This window comes from Malaclemys terrapin, chromosome 13 (genome assembly GCF_027887155.1).
Source record: "Malaclemys terrapin pileata isolate rMalTer1 chromosome 13, rMalTer1.hap1, whole genome shotgun sequence".
In the NCBI taxonomy this organism is placed as follows: domain Eukaryota; kingdom Metazoa; phylum Chordata; order Testudines; family Emydidae; genus Malaclemys; species Malaclemys terrapin.
Genome location: NC_071517.1, coordinates 6,174,214 through 6,191,213, shown reverse-complemented (window position 1 = coordinate 6,191,213; position 17,000 = coordinate 6,174,214). Strand labels below are relative to the sequence as shown.

The 17,000-nt window shown below is 48.5% G+C and overlaps 1 protein-coding gene and 1 long non-coding RNA gene across 2 annotated transcripts in view; one reads left to right on the top strand and one right to left on the bottom strand.

Annotated features, from left to right (window-relative positions):
- FAM20A (FAM20A golgi associated secretory pathway pseudokinase) overlaps window positions 1-4,494 on the bottom strand; it is a 40,648-nt gene extending 36,154 nt beyond the window's left edge. Inside the window, exon 1 of the mRNA XM_054047631.1 lies at window positions 3,992-4,494. Coding sequence (XP_053903606.1) covers window positions 3,992-4,335 — 344 coding nt within the window. The 5' untranslated portion in view covers window positions 4,336-4,494. The remainder of the gene's footprint in view (window positions 1-3,991) is intronic.
- Window positions 4,495-4,677: 183 nt separating this feature from the next.
- Window positions 4,678-16,098, top strand: LOC128847902 (uncharacterized). Its single transcript, XR_008446961.1, has 2 exons — window positions 4,678-4,767; window positions 15,797-16,098. It is a non-coding gene; the product is annotated as an uncharacterized LOC128847902 (long non-coding RNA).
- Window positions 16,099-17,000: the final 902 nt, after the last annotated feature.

Genomic DNA, 17,000 nt, shown 5'->3' with positions numbered 1-17,000 from the left:
TGGTTTTGTGATAAGGATAACCATTCACTGAGCATTAGCTAAAGCAATTGACCCCCTTTCTTATTTGATCTTCTTTGGGCTGAACATCTTAGGACTGGGTAGCATGACATAATAAGCGGCATTTCTCTAGGGAACATCTAGGAACGATTTTCACTCCCCAGCTGAGTGGTTCCCATTTAAGCCATCTGACTGGCGTTCTCCAGAATACCAGGTCTCCCCTTAGCTGCTTCCAGAAACTGGTCTCCTGCCCCACGAGAAATATTGAGACTGAAATTTTTTCTCATCCTGAAGCAGGCCCCAAAATTGAAACCTCAACATTTTCCAAGAACTGATAGTTTGGAAAAAAAAATCCCCTTGGGCCACTCGAAGCATTTTGTCTCAGTTTTGACCTTTCAACGTTTTTAACTTTTATGTTTTAGTATCAATAAACTAAAATTTCAAACTGAAAAGTCTTTTCCAACAAGAAAACAAAATGTTTCATTTAGACAATGTTGCACCAGGGCATTTTAACCAGTTCAAAACTCTTTTGTCTCTCCAACAATGTTTCAAATTTTGTATTTTTGGCAAACCTGCCCCTTTCCTGGGAGCTGTTTCGGTGTCGATGAATCAGCATTTTCCGACGTAAAAATGGTTTGTTGGGAAATTCCCCACCAGCTCTCCTCACGTGCTCACTCAACTCCTTCCCTGTACTTTCTCCTTCCCCAATTCCTTGCTCTTCCTGCCCACACCCCCTCTTTCCTCTCTTCTGCCTCACAAACTGCTGTACACAGCACGCAGCGCAGACGGCTGCCAGTTTACTCCCCCTGCCTTTCTCTGCACAACTGTCACTTCTGAAAGCCTGCCCGGATGCGTTGCTGCAATTCCTTTCCAGCGAGGGCCAGGCTTTCTTGCTGTGACAGCAAGTGGGTGGGTGGAGGGGGAGGGCAGTAGCTTCCAATAGTCCAGAAAAACAGCGGGCCACAGGAAAATGGTTGGGGCTGCAGTGATAACAAAGAGGTGGCTTCCTCAGTCTTCTGAGACGGGACCCAGAGCCTAGCATGAACGAACACAGCATGAGAGAAAAGGTGTGTTGATGCAGCATCACATGGTGTATTGTCATATACCGTGGCAAGGGGCACTATTACAGGAAAGTGTGCCATGCAAGGACAAAAGGACAAATTCAGCGCCAACATATGTGGGCACTCCTCCGATTAACTTCCCTGGGACTTGCACCCGCTGGGGCTGGAATTGGGTATCTCGGAGGGAGGGAATGTGGTCTAATGGTTAGAACAAGGGAGTGCTTCTTGAGAAGTATCATCAATGAGCACACCAGGCATTAGGATGACCAGATGTCCGGATTTTATAGGGATAGTCCCAATTTTTGGGTCTTTTTCTTATATAGGCTCCTATTACTCCCCACCCCGTCCCGATTTTTCACATTTGTTGTCTGGTCACCCTACCGGGCATTATTTCCCGCTCTGCCACTGACTTGGTCATTTTGCCTCTTACTGCCTCAGTTTGCCTGTGTGTAAACTGAGCAGAAGGACCATCAAAGGGAAGCGGGAGGCATTGTTAACTAATGTCTCTGAAGTGCTTTGAGATCCGTAGGGAATCTCCGCTGGAGCAGTCCCATCACACCGTTAGGATTCTGCTCAAGCACCATCTTAGTTTGTTTTCTGTATTAATCTCTGGAGTCAAATTTGTGTAGCCGCCTGTTATTTTTATTTGATGCTGTTTAAACGACGACTCGGAAGGGCGAAACGGGCACCGCTCTGTCACTAGCTAGGAGCGCTACAAGCATTCATACGTTTGCTCTCTGCTGCTGAATATTGTTATAACAATGCACCTGGGCTTCACTCCCACTGAAGTCAATGGGTCTGTTGCCAGTGACTCCAGCAGGACAGCAGGATTGGGCCCTTATGGTAAGTGACAGGCTTGTTTATCTCCACTGTTACCTCCCAGTGGTTATATTGATGTACAGTTTGCAGTGCTGGGCCAGAGCAAGGTCACAAGCTCCCACTGATCTTCTGGATCCAAGATCATTGCTTGGTAAAAAAAAAAGTCTGAAATTGTGACACATAAACTGCATGGTTTAGAGCGCATGCTCCAAATAGATATGCAAGCAGGTCTGTGAGGACGATTTTGGCTGCTGTGCCAACATATGTCCCGTAGAAAAGTCAAGCAGAAAAAGTGACCCTGTGGTTTAAAGGTTGCAGATAAGTAGCTAAACAAGCACAATCACCGCATTTACAAAGGTTACCGTCTCAGCGCACTTTGGCACACAGCCCCCTCTCTGACACACATTTGTTTTGGACGGTGACTGGGTTTTTTTAGAAGAGACAATTACTTATTTTCATCGCTAGGGCCATATCCGGATCCCTGCTCCACAGACTCTGTCCTAGAGAAATAAAAGGGAATTCATAGAACTAGGCCTCGTCCAAGCCAGAGTCGTTTTTGTTTCAAGCACAGCTAGGAACCTAATTGTCCTGCTTGCTAAGGATGCAGCTGTAGTGCGTTCAGCTCTCTGGGACTGTTGATGGGCTAGGAGGGTGGGGAAGCTCTTCTGGGAGTCAGGAGACCTGGGTCAGAGCATTCCCTGCTTTGCCACAGCCTGGCCTGTCTGATCTTGGGCAAGATGTTTACGACTTGGTTTTCAAAGGCCTTGAGCACCCGCAGTTAGTGGGAGCTGGAGGCATTCAGCCCCTTTGAAAAATCAGCTTCAACCATGCCCTCTGCAAAACAGGGATGATGATAATAAAACTCATCTCCTCCAGCCCAGCTGTGTTGCGAGGCTACATGAATGGGCCAGATCACCCCTCCCAGGGAAAAACCCTAGGCAGGAGCTGGGGGAAAGGAAGCGGAGGAGTTTGCCTGTAAATGTGGAGGCTCCTCCTACTCCCAACCTTATGGATCACAGGAATCTGTGAGAGGGGAACCCTTTTCCACCTAGGGCCACATCCAGGCCTCTCCTCCATCATGGACCATCCATGCAGCCTGACTCCTCCGTCCTGCCCTGGAATCTTTCCCCACTGTTCCTGTTCTGGAGGATCTCTAAAGGAGGGGCTGCTCACGTCTTTCCCACACTCTGGCTAGTGGCTAGGTGTTTTCTGGTGGGTATACAGCAACCGTGCTCCCGCCCATGGGTCAGCCAAGGCACCCAGCACCAGTGTGGTTGTCCTTCTGGTGCTGCAGATCCCAGGGTCGGTCCCCACTGCCACCCTTTGATAGGGGCCATTACAGGCCTTGGGGCCACATGAGGTATGGACCACAATCCAAGCCTATAAATCAAAAGCCCTGAAAATGAGTTAACTTGTCTAGCAGATTCAGCCCAGCCTCGCTCACCACGGACAGCGCTTGGCTGTCACCCACCTGCCCAAGTAAGCCTGGGCCAGCACTGTGGTTTTTTTGCCTCAAGAAATCAGCCCAGAGAAGTTAGAGAAGAGCCACCCAGACAGAGAGATGATCTCACAGGCTGCCTGGAGAAAGGAAACCTTGGGACATGCCCTCACAGCAAAGTTGGAGAATGGTCCTGCAGGAAGCCACCCATCCGGCATCACAGAGAACAGTGAAGCCAGCTGTGCAATGGGCCAGGGGAGGTCTCCATCTGGCCTGACACTTCTCAGAGGGTGGGCTCTGCCTGAGAGGAGGGTGAACATAGGTCCGCAGTGAAGATGGGGGCATCCCGCAGACAGTCACTGGGGACAGGGTGGCAGGGACCGAGGGAGCTGAGAAGCCTGGAGATCTGGAGAGACCCACCGGAGAGCAAAGCAGATGCCCCCAGGAAGCAAGACACACAGTGTAGGTGTGTGGGGGAGCCTAGCTACACAGGCAGGGAATGGGGGCCGGGTGGGTAGCCGCCAGGAGCGGTGGGATTGGGGTGAGCTGGGGCAGGGGAGAAGCAGCAGCCTGGCACTGGGGGTGGGAAGGAACCCGGCTTGGGAGGGGGACACCCAGGGGTGGGGGGTAGGAGGCTGTCCGGGACGAGCTAGGTGGGGACCCGGGCGGGACGCACCTGTTCCAGCGGACCATCTTCCGGCGATAGTAGCTCACCGCCTCCTGCCGGCTGAGCAGCGACTCCTCCGGCCCCCGCGGCGGCTGCTCCGGGGCGCGGTAGAGCGGGTGGGCGAAGAGCCGCCGCAGCTTGGAGCCCCCAGCGCTGCGCGCCCGGGCGCTCGGGGAGGCGGCCGCCGGCGAAGGGGGCAGCGCGGGGCGCGGCGCCCAGCGGCAGGGGCAGCCCGGCTCGGCCCCCGCCAGCTGCCGCCGCACTTCGGGCCAGAGGTGGAAGTAGAGATCGGCGCTGAGCAGCGCCCCGAGCAGCAGCAGGATGAGCAGCCGGTGCCGCCGGATCCAGGGCATGGCCGGCGGAGCCCAGCGAGGGACCGGGCTAGGGCGCACGGGAAGGGGGCGAGTGGCAGCGCAGAGGCGGCTCGGAGGCTGGGATGGAGGGGTCCGGGCTGGCGGCTCGGCAGCAGCAGGTGAGCGCCCGGCGAGTGTCTCTGGTTCACACCCGGACCCGCCGCGACCAGCCGGAGCGCTGGAGTCCAGCCCGCTGCCGGAGCCGCGCAGCCCGCACCTTGCCAAAGCCCCCCCCGGGCAGCGGTGCCCAGAGCGCGTGTGGCTCCGCTCCAGGGGGAGGTATTAGGCGCTAACCACCCCCTCCACTCAGCCCTGATCACCTGCCAGCTCGCACTGCAGCAGGACAGACGCGCCCATCCCGAGCGCCCACTCAAGCCCAAACCCCTCCGTGGGATGCTGCGGAAATGCCCTGGAGCGAGGTGCGCGTCAGAGGTGATGAGCTCGCCAGGCGTCCGGGAGCACAGGGATGGGCCCCTCTCGTGTTCATACAGGAGTAGGAGCGGGCCTCCAGGCACTGCCTTTCACCCCGGAGGTGCCACGGGATCCACTCAAGGCTGGAACGAACTACACTAGTCCCTGCAGCCCCAGCTCCCGGGGTCACTGCATTGCCACTCTCAGGACCTGCTGTCCTTTGCCCATCCTTTCTGGCAGGGTTTACACACCCTGCAGTCTATAGGAATCATTTCATCGTCCACGATAAGGCAGCCACCGCTGAGGCGGGAGGGGGTAGTTGCTTAAGGTACTTCATGCTTCAAAGACTTAAGCCCCAGCTTGAAGTTAAACAAATAATTGTTTTTTTCAGGATGGGGGCCTCAGAGCGCACAGCAGGACTGCACAAGTATTGAGGCTAGGCACGGAGGAGGAAGGCTGGGAGGGATTTGTCTCTCACTTAAGACCGGTCTACATTAGGGAAATTTACCCATGCAGACTGCTGCACGGGTATAAAAAGGGGCTTGGACTTGGACGGGTTGTAATTCCACTAGCTTCATCCTGGTTACTCCTGATTTTGGCCCTGGTTCAGAAAAGCACATAATCGTTTATGTAAAGGGACTTGTTTCAATAGGGCTGTAACAGGTGCTTATAGGTAATCACAGGTGTAATTGCTCTTCCTGGCTAGGGCTTGGTTTTTGGGTCAGGCCCTGACATTGGAGTAGGTGAGGTCAGGGAATCGGAGTCACCCCATTCAGCTGAAGCTGCAGGTGGAATTTAGGTAAGCAGAAGGCAAGGGTCACACTTAGTCAGGCTTGGGCATTACGTGCTGCTCAGAAGGTAGGTTTGGGGTTACTTTAAAGGATTTTGCTATAACTCTAAATTCAAACCGTTCAATAAACAAAACAATTTGTTGTTTGGATTTAACGTTACCTCTGCAGCCTGCAGAAGCCAAAAGGTGCAGCAATTGACAAGAGCAGAAGCTGTGCCCGTCTCCATAAGGCTAAATGAGGAGAGGGCCCTGCTGGAACCTGGCTAGTGAGTCCACTATGGTTGAGAAGCACCTTACTTAACCCTGAGGCCACAGAAGTGAACTAGACGAGGGACTGAATATAAACAAAAGGGCGAGTGACAAGGCCGAGCTACTTTCATTGTTCCAGCTGAATGAACAAAAAATTAACAGCAGAAAGGGGGAAGGGAACATTATATTTTTTGAGCAGACAAACTGACAAGTTTTATTTTTCACAAAGCTAAGGGATTTTTGTTTTATGTGTGCATTGGCCTGGTCCACAGGTGGGAGACACTGCTGTCAATGGAGCTACCACATGAGAATCTGCATCATAATTTTTAACCCCTACTCTACCATATAGAGGGGAAAGATACATTGCAAAGAGGCTTCAGGAATTCTCATCTCAGATTTTCCATGCCTGGGTTTTAGGGTGTGTTGTACCTGAAAGCTCTGATTCTCTACCCTAGCCCTATATGCTGTCAAAACCCAGATGGGGAGGAGGAATGGGGAATCTACCAATGTAGGGGTCCTAGTGCAACCTTACACTGCCTTCATGTGCTGCCCCAGCATTCTGGGGATAGAAGTTGGAACGCTATATGTTCTGGCTGTGCTGTACTGGAAAAGTGGCCCATAGACAGCTATTCAAGGCTGGTGTAATTTAGAGTAACCCCTTGACTGCTCTAAGTTGTGCCTGGGCTAGGAATTCAGAGGGCACAAAGCTGTCTATCTCTTCACTTCACCTGTACTGTGCTGTGTTACTCAGGTGGTGTATCACCGAACTAAGGCTGGTAATTCAAAATTGGGAGGCCAGATTGTGATCTCAGTGACACTGGTGTAACTCCACTGACTTTGACAGAGTTACTGAGGATCTACACCAGTGTTATAGCTGTCAGAATCCACTCCACACACTGTACATGGAATGAAAATGCAGCCCCAGGCCTCCCATCCCAATAAAAACACCCTTTATTTGTATGCAGGTAGTGGAGGAAATTCTGGTCCTTTCTATTTTTTCCTTCTACGCTTCTGGGAAGATTTATACTCAAGACGTGTGCCCTGATTTATCCTGACACCTATTTCCTAACTACTCCATCAAACGTGATCCATTCATACAGTTACCAGAGGCTGTCTGTCCCCCAGCATGCTGTGGGGAGATGCACAACCCTCGGTCTCCTACACAGCATAGAGCACTTTCTGCTTTGGAAACAGGCATAAGTGAAATGAACATTCCACACACAAAGCTTCCATTTCTCCTCTATTCTCTTGTTCTTTGGAAGACCTGGGCCATTTTACACTCTTTCCAAAGAAGAGATCCTTTGCTCTGCTCTCTCTTTTATTCACGATCTAAAGAGGTTCGAGTTATTTGAAGAGGATTTGCTTTAAAGTTCTGTGATTATCAAATATTTTTTCTAGAATTCAGCATTTTCTTCAGGAAAAGCTATATACAGATTTTGAAGAATATTGTCAAGCAAGGGCACCAACTAGGAGTGAAATTAGTTCTTGTGAAAACACAGGATTGCTAGTGCTAGTCACAGTGGAGGTAAAGGCTATAGCAGTGTTTCTCAAACTGGGGTCACCGCTTGTGTAGGGAAAGCCACTAGTGGGCCGGGCCGGTTTGTTTACCTGCCCCATCCGCAGGTCAGGCCGATCGCAGCTCCCACTGGCTGCGGTTCGCTGCTCCGGGCCAATGGGAACTGCTGAAGTGGCGCGGGCCGAGGGACGTGCGAACTGCGGCCAGTGGGAGCCGCGATTGGCCGGACCTGCGGACGGGGCAGGTAAAGAAACCGGCCCGGCCCGCCAGGGGCTTTCCCTACACAAGCGGCGACCCCAGTTTGAGAAACACTGGGCTATACAATCTAATGGCACTGACAAAACAACTTGTGTGTGATCTGCCACAATCCTGGTCCTCTTACACTGAGACCAAGTATCAGAGAGGTAGCCAAGTTAGTCTGTATCTGTTAGTCTCCATGCATCTGAGGAAGTAGGTTTTTTATCCACGAAAGCTTATGCCCAAATAAATCTGTTAGTCTTTAAGGTGCCACCGGACTCCTCGTGACTACAGTGAGACCATCAGCTGGCCCTGAGCATGCAGCAGCCTTGGGCCCTCTTGGGAGTAAGATGAAACCATTAAACTCGGTTTCACTTATGATCTAAACTAGTTTTGACCCCAGGTAACCACAGGCACAATAGTTGGGTTTTCATCTCTATTTTAAAGATTGTCAGTCACTGCTTCTATCCAGGCCCCTGTGTCTTGCCATGCTAAATTAACACTTGCAGAGTGATTGACTGAGAGGGGGCCCTGCTTTCGAAGGTGTTGGTGTAGGGTCTGCTTCAAAGCTTGCTAACATCAACGGAAAGACTCATTGACTTCAGTGAGCTTTGGATCAGGCCTTTAGTGTTTCCAAGGAAAGAGAACCTGGCAGTGGTGTAGAAGACCTTGATTTATATTTTCTAGATCATAAGGACAGTCTATGATGGGGCCAGGGGTACGTTATGGAGGCTTCTCTAGCCTAGACAAATTAAAAGGGAATCACATAGGCAGAGAACAGATTGATGGTAACTCTAGAACAACAGCTGAAGTAGCCTGTAGTGTACAAATCTGTCCAAGTATCATTGGCTACTCAGAGTGTTCTGGTCATGCCGAGTCTGTTGACATCAGTAGAAGATGAGGGGATCACCACCTCCCAAGATCAGCCCCTCTGCCAGTTTCTTATTTCCCTAAATTGATTTCATACTAAGCCAGCTGTAAGTTTCTGCGATTCCCAAGAGGTATTGTAAAAGAAGGGCTTAATCAAACCATTCCAGGACAAGCTGGATTCCAGAAAACCTGAATGAGTCTCAACAGCAAAACATGGCTCGGGGATTTACGGTATTTAAAAGGCACTTACTGACTCACTCTGATCTAAGGAGCAACTTGTGACTAAATGCCATCCAAACACCAGAGTTAACAATGGATTCATTTTTAATTCTCAGTGCTATTGCCCCATTACTAATCTCTCCATGGGCCCAGTGTTAAATCTTTTCTCTTTCACGCACTAATTCTAAACAATTACATCAGCAGAACATTAGCTGGGGTCGCGTTTTTAGCTTTTTTTATCCTCAAGGTGGAGATCATATTTTTGTAATTAGTCTAATTAAAAATGAACAACAACAAAAATCTCAGTCCCTATTAAGCTGGAGTAAACCAACACACTGCAGTCTCTCTCAGCGCTTCCTCTGCCATTTAGATATTGCCAATCAGTAAAACCCTGGAATGCAAAATTACTGTTCAGGCTATTGTTCAGAACATTTCAACAATGCACGCATAATACTAGCTTTACCTGGATTTTTGCAAACAAAGCCTTTTGTTCAGCATTGTTTGCCTGGTAAGCTGTAAAGACCAATATGTTTAGCATACATCTGCATATGCATTGCCTTAGCAGATGAATGCAAATAAAAAAACAGCAGGCATTACCTAGCTATAGGTTTTTTACAGCACCCATCACCATAGTATCTAAGCAATTCCTGGGGAAATTAAATCCATGAAACAAAGTCCCCACTGAATTTCATGGAGTCGCTACTCTTTTCCCTTGCCTGTTCAGGGCCGGTGCAAGGATGTTTCGCGCCCTAGGCGAAACTGCAACCTTGCACCCTCCCTCCTCCCTGAGCCCTGAGGCAGCTCCCCGCCCTGAGGAACCCCCCCCCCACGCGGCAGCTCCCTCCCCCCTCCGCCCTGAGGCCCCCCCCCGTGGCAGCTCCCCTCCGCCCGGGGAGCCGTGCGACAGCTCCCCACCCCAGCTCAGCTCTGCTCCGCCTCCTCTCCGAGCGCGCGGTCGCTGCTCCACTTCTCCCACCTCCCAGGCTTGTGGCGCCAATCAGCTGTTTGGCGCTGCAAGCCTGGGAGGGAGAGAAGCAGAGCGGGGCGGTGTGCTCAGGGGAGGAGACGGAGCAGAGGTGAGCTGGGGCGGGGAGTTTCCCTGCGTGCCGCTCCCTCCCCTTTCTTGCTGCAGGCAGCCCTCCCCGCGTCACCCAACCCCAGCTCCCTCCGCCTAAATGCCTAAATGAAAGATCTGGCCGCGGCGGTCTCCGCCAAAGAAAATGCTAGTGCAATAGGTTGCACTGGCCCTGTCCCTGTTATACAGGCTCTGTAGAGATCGTTGTGCTCAGGAAGTAGAATGTACAAAAGCTGGTTTCTAGCTACATTTCAATGAACTTGTCTACTAAGGCCCCACCCCTGCAGACACTTAGGCTTAACTTCAGGATGGCCATTCACATGCTTAAAGTAAAGCACGTGTATAAGGGTGGAGGGGTTGGGCAAACGTTATAATAATGTTTATCTTATCGCCTCCATGTTCCACACCAAACAGTAACACCCCACTCAAAGGAAGCCAGGGCACATGCAACAGAGCTTACTCAGGCAAAACTGTCCATTGACTTCCGTGTCGCTATATCTTGGCCCAATCCTACATCTATCCAACTTGGTGGGAATTTTGCCATTGACTTTAATGGAATCAGGATCAGGCCCTTCCCTTCTCTCTCATGTGCTGTATTATATAAAATAGTTCAACATGACCTGAAGACAATGGGAGATTTGCTTAAGTAACTGCCAGGACTGCGAGACATGGCTCCCAGGGTGGAAAGCAGAGTTTTATGTCCAACTCTACTTAGGAAAGCACCTAAGCACACGCTTAACTTTAAGCATGAACTTAGATCACCTTGTCTTCAAGTGAAGCTGCATGTACCATCCTTCCATTTAGCTCAGTGGTTTGAGCATTGGCCTACTAAACCCAGGGTTGTGAGTTCAATCCTTGAGGGGGCCACTTAGGGATCTGGGGCAAAATCAGTACTTGGTCCTGCTAGTGAAGGCAGGGGGCTGGACTCGATGACCTTTCAAGGTCCCTTCCAGTTCTAGGAGATGGGATATCTCCATTAAACTTAAACTTAAACTTAAGTGCTCAAAATGGCTGGTCGTGTTCCTAAAATTAAACGGTAAAGCCTGATTTTATAGGAAAGTGACAGATCTTTACAAAAATCCCAGTATCCTTTAGAATTAGCAGTTAATTGGCCTTATTTCTATTTCAAGCCAGAAAAAGGCTCCCCCCGCTACAGACCACTGCTTTGGGGAAACATCCCCATTCAGATGACGTCTCTAACCAGCTTTAAAGCCATTGTAAATAACGTCTTGCGCTGAGATGGCCTCTCTTCGGTATTTCAGAGAGCAACTAACAAGTCATTGCTAAAGTCATAGTAAAAAAACCTTTTCCTCCCTCTCCCCCCCCCCACCCCAGATACATAACTCAAAACAAAATACTTGGGAGCTATAAATATGCAATTTGAATTATTTTATGCACTATCGGTTGAAAAATCACCTTCTTCCGAGATGGCACATGTTTGCCAAAATGCAAATGCTTCTGGAAGAAATGCACCCAACACACCAGTTTTCTTCTTTTTCCTCTTTATTAGGAATGGTATAAAAATTACACAGGTCTGAGCGAGTAGATTATCGAGTTTGTAAAAAGAAGAAAGAAACGGTAACGATCCCTCTTCTATCTGTCTGCATCATTCATACCTGGGATAAAACCCCAGGGCCACCATATCAGCATTACAAAGCAAATATAAATGGGAAATCAAGGGACACAGTTCTGCATTTGCCGTTTAACGATCATAATCTATCTAAGCAGGACACACTTTATGGTCAATAAACTATCTAACAACCACCATCCAAATCAGCTTTCCCTGCTTAATCATCCAAACAAACTGCTAGGAACCTGAACTGCTTTTCCAACATGTTCTGCCCCCAGTTTGTAGACGGAGGGGTGGATTCTATCTTCCACTGTCAAACCCCTATGTCCTTCCCCTACACAATACCTTTTCCCTTTGCAATCATGCAGGGCTTTGACTTTTCCTTCCCTACAAGCCAGAGGAGATTTGACCACTTTAAACACTGAGAGCTGGGAGTGGCAGCCACTTACTCCAGTAGTAAATTTGGCTCCAAATGTGATTTTAGGCTATTTCACTTACAGAAAAATTCTCATCCCTGCCTGGAGCTGGTGCAAACCAGAGGAAGGAAATCCACTCAGCACTCTCATCCTTCCCCAGGGGCTAAGCTGTTTGCTGGAGTCAACTGCTGTGTTTCATTAAGATGTTTTAGTGCATAGCCTTGGAGGTCAAAGCCTGATTCTTCTTCTGAATCTTGGACTATAAAATGAATGAGTAATGTCAATGTCATGGCTGCATTTTCTGCCGGGGTCAGTGGCTCTTCCACCCCAGGTTGTTTCCTTGGCCCCTTTGCTTTCCCAGTCAGCCAGAGATGTGGCCCAGGAAAGGTGCAGACACAGCAATAGAAAGCAGCTGATGGAGTCTTGGGGGCATAGCCAAGCAAGGGAGAAAAAGGCATGAGAGTGGGACTGACCTTGACACCGACGTATAGCATTTACACAGGACCTTCCCTTTTCAAAGCACTGAACCCCATTCTGCGGCCACTGATGTCAGTGGGAGTTTTGCTCCTGATTTTAGCAGGAGCAGGTCCATTAACCCGCCCGTCATCTCTGGGAAGTAGGTGCAGATGGGGAAATTGAGGCACAGAGAGGCGAAGTGAGTCACTCAAGGCCACACAGACAAGAGAACCTAGGAGTGCTGACTTCCGGTCCCCTTGCTCTAACAGCTGCACTAGCTGGTAAAATGTAACACTGTTGAAAAAAGAAAATATTCCAGAACAAAATAAAACTGTGAAATGAAGATCATGTGCTTGATTCAGCCTGTAAGGACTGGCAAAAAACAGAGGAAATATGTTAAAACATAGGCCAAAAAACAGCAGTTCAAACCTGACTGGGACAGACCAAGCATTTCCAAAGGCATTCCCAACATGCAGCTCAAAGGGTTAAATCATTCCCTGTTTCCCTGGGTCTATGATGTAGATTTTTGTCTGCTTTCAATGCTTTTCTCATTCAAATGAGCACGCAGCCAAGTTTTCATCCACTGTCATAATAGTTCTTGCCACACCCCTCGTGTTCTCAACGTGATTTGAGTGAGTCTGATGGCTTTGGGGAACTTGGCTTGCACGGGCTCTCAGCTTCCCAGGAGGTTCCTGAAACTCCTCTTCAGTGTTGGGCTGGGCTCCTCTTTGCCATTCTTCCTTTGGAGTGACCTTTTAGACTGTAATTAGAGGTCAGGAAATAAAACTGCTGGCGTGGGTTCCGCCTGTGACATCAGATACTAAACAACTGCCTCCAACCAAGGTATTTGGCAGCTAGGGGGAAAGCAGATTTAGCACAGATGTGTCCGCTGCTCCTTTTTGACCACTTTGGTAAAGGGTCATTCTCATCACCTGCCCTCCTTTAAGGAGAAGGACAGATAATCACACATCACCACCTCTTCCTGGGAAGAAAGCACATTTTACCACTGACCTAGAAAAAGAATGCAACAGGCTGGGTGTATTAGCGAGGAGCGTCTCTTCGTTGTGTTGCTTTCTAAAATCATCTCGTTCTTCGACGAGTGTGATCCAAAAGCTAATACTTAAAAGCTTTCAATAGTGTATAACCAGCCAGCTGCTGCCCTATAAACTGTGTGGTAAACAGATCCGTGGTGCTGGGATTGCTAGCCGTCTCTGGTTCTGATAACGCAGGGAGGGCAGGAGGCACGGCTCCTTCCTTATTATTCCTCACTGTTTGCCAGGGTGCCCGGAGCGATCAGAGTGGACGTGCAAGATATTTTCTCCCGTTTAAGGCCTGGTCTACCCACAGTTTTTGACCAGCATAACTATGGCAGAGAGGGGCGTGATTTTTACAGACACAGTTATACTGGCCCAACCTCTAGCGCAGACGCCACGTGGTGCTTTAGAGCTGTTTTCCCTTCCCATACTGGACTAAGCTACACCAATATTTATACTGGCGCATTTATACTGTGTACTGTTTTAGCTACGGTGATGTAGTCCAAGCAGTACAACGTGTGAGTGTAGACGAAGCCTTAGGGCTGGGCTACACTGAAAACTTACACTGGCCTAGCGCAGTCCCTCAGGGCTGTGAAATCCACACCCCTGAGAGACGCAGCTCTGCTGATCTAACTCCCGGTGTGGACAGCGCTAGGTTGACAGAAGAATTCTTCCACCGACCTCTTGGGGAGGTGGATTACCTTCGCCTATGGCAGGACCTCTCCTGTCCGCACAGGTAGTGTCTTCGCTGAAGTGTTATTATGGAGCAGCCGCAGCATTTTAAGTGCGGACAAGCCCTTAGTTCCTGTTGCTTTCTGAGCTGTTATACAGAGATTTCGGTGTTCTTGGCTGGAGGGGGGTGTTGGGCTGTTCCTCTGCACTAATTAGGATTGGTTATGCATCAGAGAGAAAGAGGTGTGGTTGGAGTACAAAACTAGGAGACAAGAAATCCTGAGTTGTAAGCCAGGATAGGACACTGATTCCTTGCACATCCTTGCAGGAAAGGGCTGTACGGTTCGTTTAGATGATGTTTACAAAGTGCTTTGAGGCGTTCAGTATCATCTTTACATCTGCTCACCAGGTTTGTGTTGGGTAGAAAAAGTGGTTGAGGTTGGATTGGAGTTAGCTAACGTGATTTAACCAACCCCTACCTAACCTCGATCACTTTTTCAAATCTAGACTATTCCCTAGAGTCATAGGCACCTCTACAAACCAACATTTGTCAATAGTATTTACACCCGCAAAAACGCTATTCAAATAAAGTTACTCAGTTTGCAAAGTCAAGCACCAGGAAAAGTCAGATTTACAGCCTGTATGCGTGCTCCACGCTTGGTTGTTTTGGGAAGTTGTCTTGCAACTTTATCTCCTGCCTTGGGACAAGTGGACACCTTCCCTGGACAGACAGACAGTTCCCCTGACTTTCTTTGCAAAAGATAGACATTGTATGGTACCCTCCAGAATACCGCAAGTTTCCTCTGGAATTTCAGTTGCAAACAACTGAACATTTGATAGGCTTGGTGGGCAGGGCTATGCTGCACTGAATCAGCTGTTTCAAGATTTCATGTTCAATATGGGTAGTCATTGCTGCTCCATGGATACGTGGCTGGCACAGGGGATTGGTAATGGAATAAGTCAGCCTTTCCGTTCCTGGCCAGGTCTGCAAGGACAGCAAACTGTTACCTAGGACAGCAGGCAGGTGGCAAAAGGAGCTGGTGGATCTCTCTCCTGGCTCAGAGGACGAATACCCAGTTCACAAAAGCCACCACCATCCAGACTAACTGACACCTCCTTGGCAGGATCAGTTGAGAGACTAAGGATTGGAAGGATCCAGGAGACTGAGCTACTGTCCCACTGCAGGTCAGAGTAGAAGCATCTTGGGCTGGGGAGGGCAGAAGTGGCCCTGCTGCTGTCTGTCCTACACCTACAGTCCGTTTTCTAGGGCTGACAATCAGGCATCTTTCATGAGCAATAAGGGCCCTATCGTTTTCCCAATGAGGACACAGGGAATCGAGCCATTCTTTAAAACAGGAGCAGAATTGGGCTTAAAATACTTCCCCTCCTCTCTTCTCCTTTATTTTCTTCCTTCTTTGGAGGGTTTGTGGGAGAGTTGAGCAGCATCCGCACACCGTGTTATGGGACACGTGATATGTCACAGTTTTGAGAGCATAACCAAGCATCCGTGTGCCAGCAGAGCGGAACGCTAGCGGTTATCACCACAGCACTAATTATCATAACATTGCACATTCAGGTAGCTCTTAGTATTCGGGGTTAGATTTAAGCGGAGGAAAATTTGCCTCCGTTAACAAGCATTGTTCAAAGGTACATGCGGTGGGAGGGTTCTATTAGCTGGCCCTGTGTGATGACCTCAAGCAAAGAAAACCTTTTGCCTGGAACAATATATTTATGTGGCTATTTTAACCCTGCCCACGTAGATGATTTACACTGATCAAAGTTGAATAGTCAAAGGTCTGGGTCCAAGGCTGCAAAGCCTGGGAACGTGGAATGACAAAACTGACTGTGTTCAGAGTTGTGCCTTGTAACTGGAGGATTCATAAATATGCATGCAACCAGATCATCTGTCACTTTTCTGATTTCTTCGCTACTCTTTTGATTTGCAGGAGTCCTATAGCTTGTGCCACGCACTTCGAAATGACAACAATTTTTGGAAAGCCGGAGGAGGCAACGTGCTCTGGAAGAGATGAGCTACCCTTTTTTCTGCTTTTAATAGATGATGTTTTGGTGGGCTATATTTAAGCTCTACTGAGAGGTACATCATTTTGCGTAATATAAGCATCATGAAATTACAGGATTCTCCAGGTTCTGCAGATGTAGCCATTGCTATAAAACTACCTATTAGCCAATAAACACAGCTATCCCTAGGGCTTCCCCTACTTCTTAATAAATTGGGCATTCCCTGCAACTCCTCAGTTGTCTGTGACTTGATCCCCTGGAAAGGGCAGTCCTGATTTACAAACCCAAACTTCTGTTTTCCTGATGCAGACAAACTATGGGTTTTAGCTGCATGCATCCCCAGTTGCCACCCATCCCAGGTTGATAATGGCTGGAAGTGACTCCTGGAGCTGGGCAAATTTTTTGGCTGAAACTTTTTTCAGCGAAAAATGCAGATTTGGTGACACCAAAACAATGCACAAATTTGTCTAAATTTTTGCCAAATTATTTCAGTTGGGAAAAAAAACCCTCTGAAAATATTGAAACGTTGTTCTGACATTTTCCAAACAAAACATTGATTTTTTGGGTTCAAAATAACTTTTTATTTAGCAACTTCCTTTTTTTTTTTAGAAAAATGTAAAATGCAAACAATTGCTCAAAATCCAAATGAAACATTTTGTTCCAGGTCAAACAAAATGTTTCATTCAACCTGACATGATTTTTGTTGGTCTTTTCAATTTGCCAAAAATTTCAGTTTTTTGGGATCAACCTGAAATAGTTGTTTGATAGTCTAAGGCTTTGTCTACACACTAGATTTGTACTATTCTAACTATACTTGTATATTTAAAGCAATACAACCCACTTTGTGCCTCGTTTTCCCCATCTCTAAAACAGGGAGACGACACTGACCTCCTTTTTAAAATGCTTCGAGATCTATTGCTGAAAAGCACCATGTAACAGCTAGGTGTTATTAATTAGTTAATTATTATTATACTGGTATTTTTGTGCTTACCTATATAGTCATTCCAGTATGGGAGGGGGAAAAAACATCCACACTAGGGGTTGTGCCAGTATAACTATAGTGGTAAAACATGACATCCTTCACCAAGATCATAGTTATCCAAGGAAAGCTGGTCTTTAGGAGCAAATTTC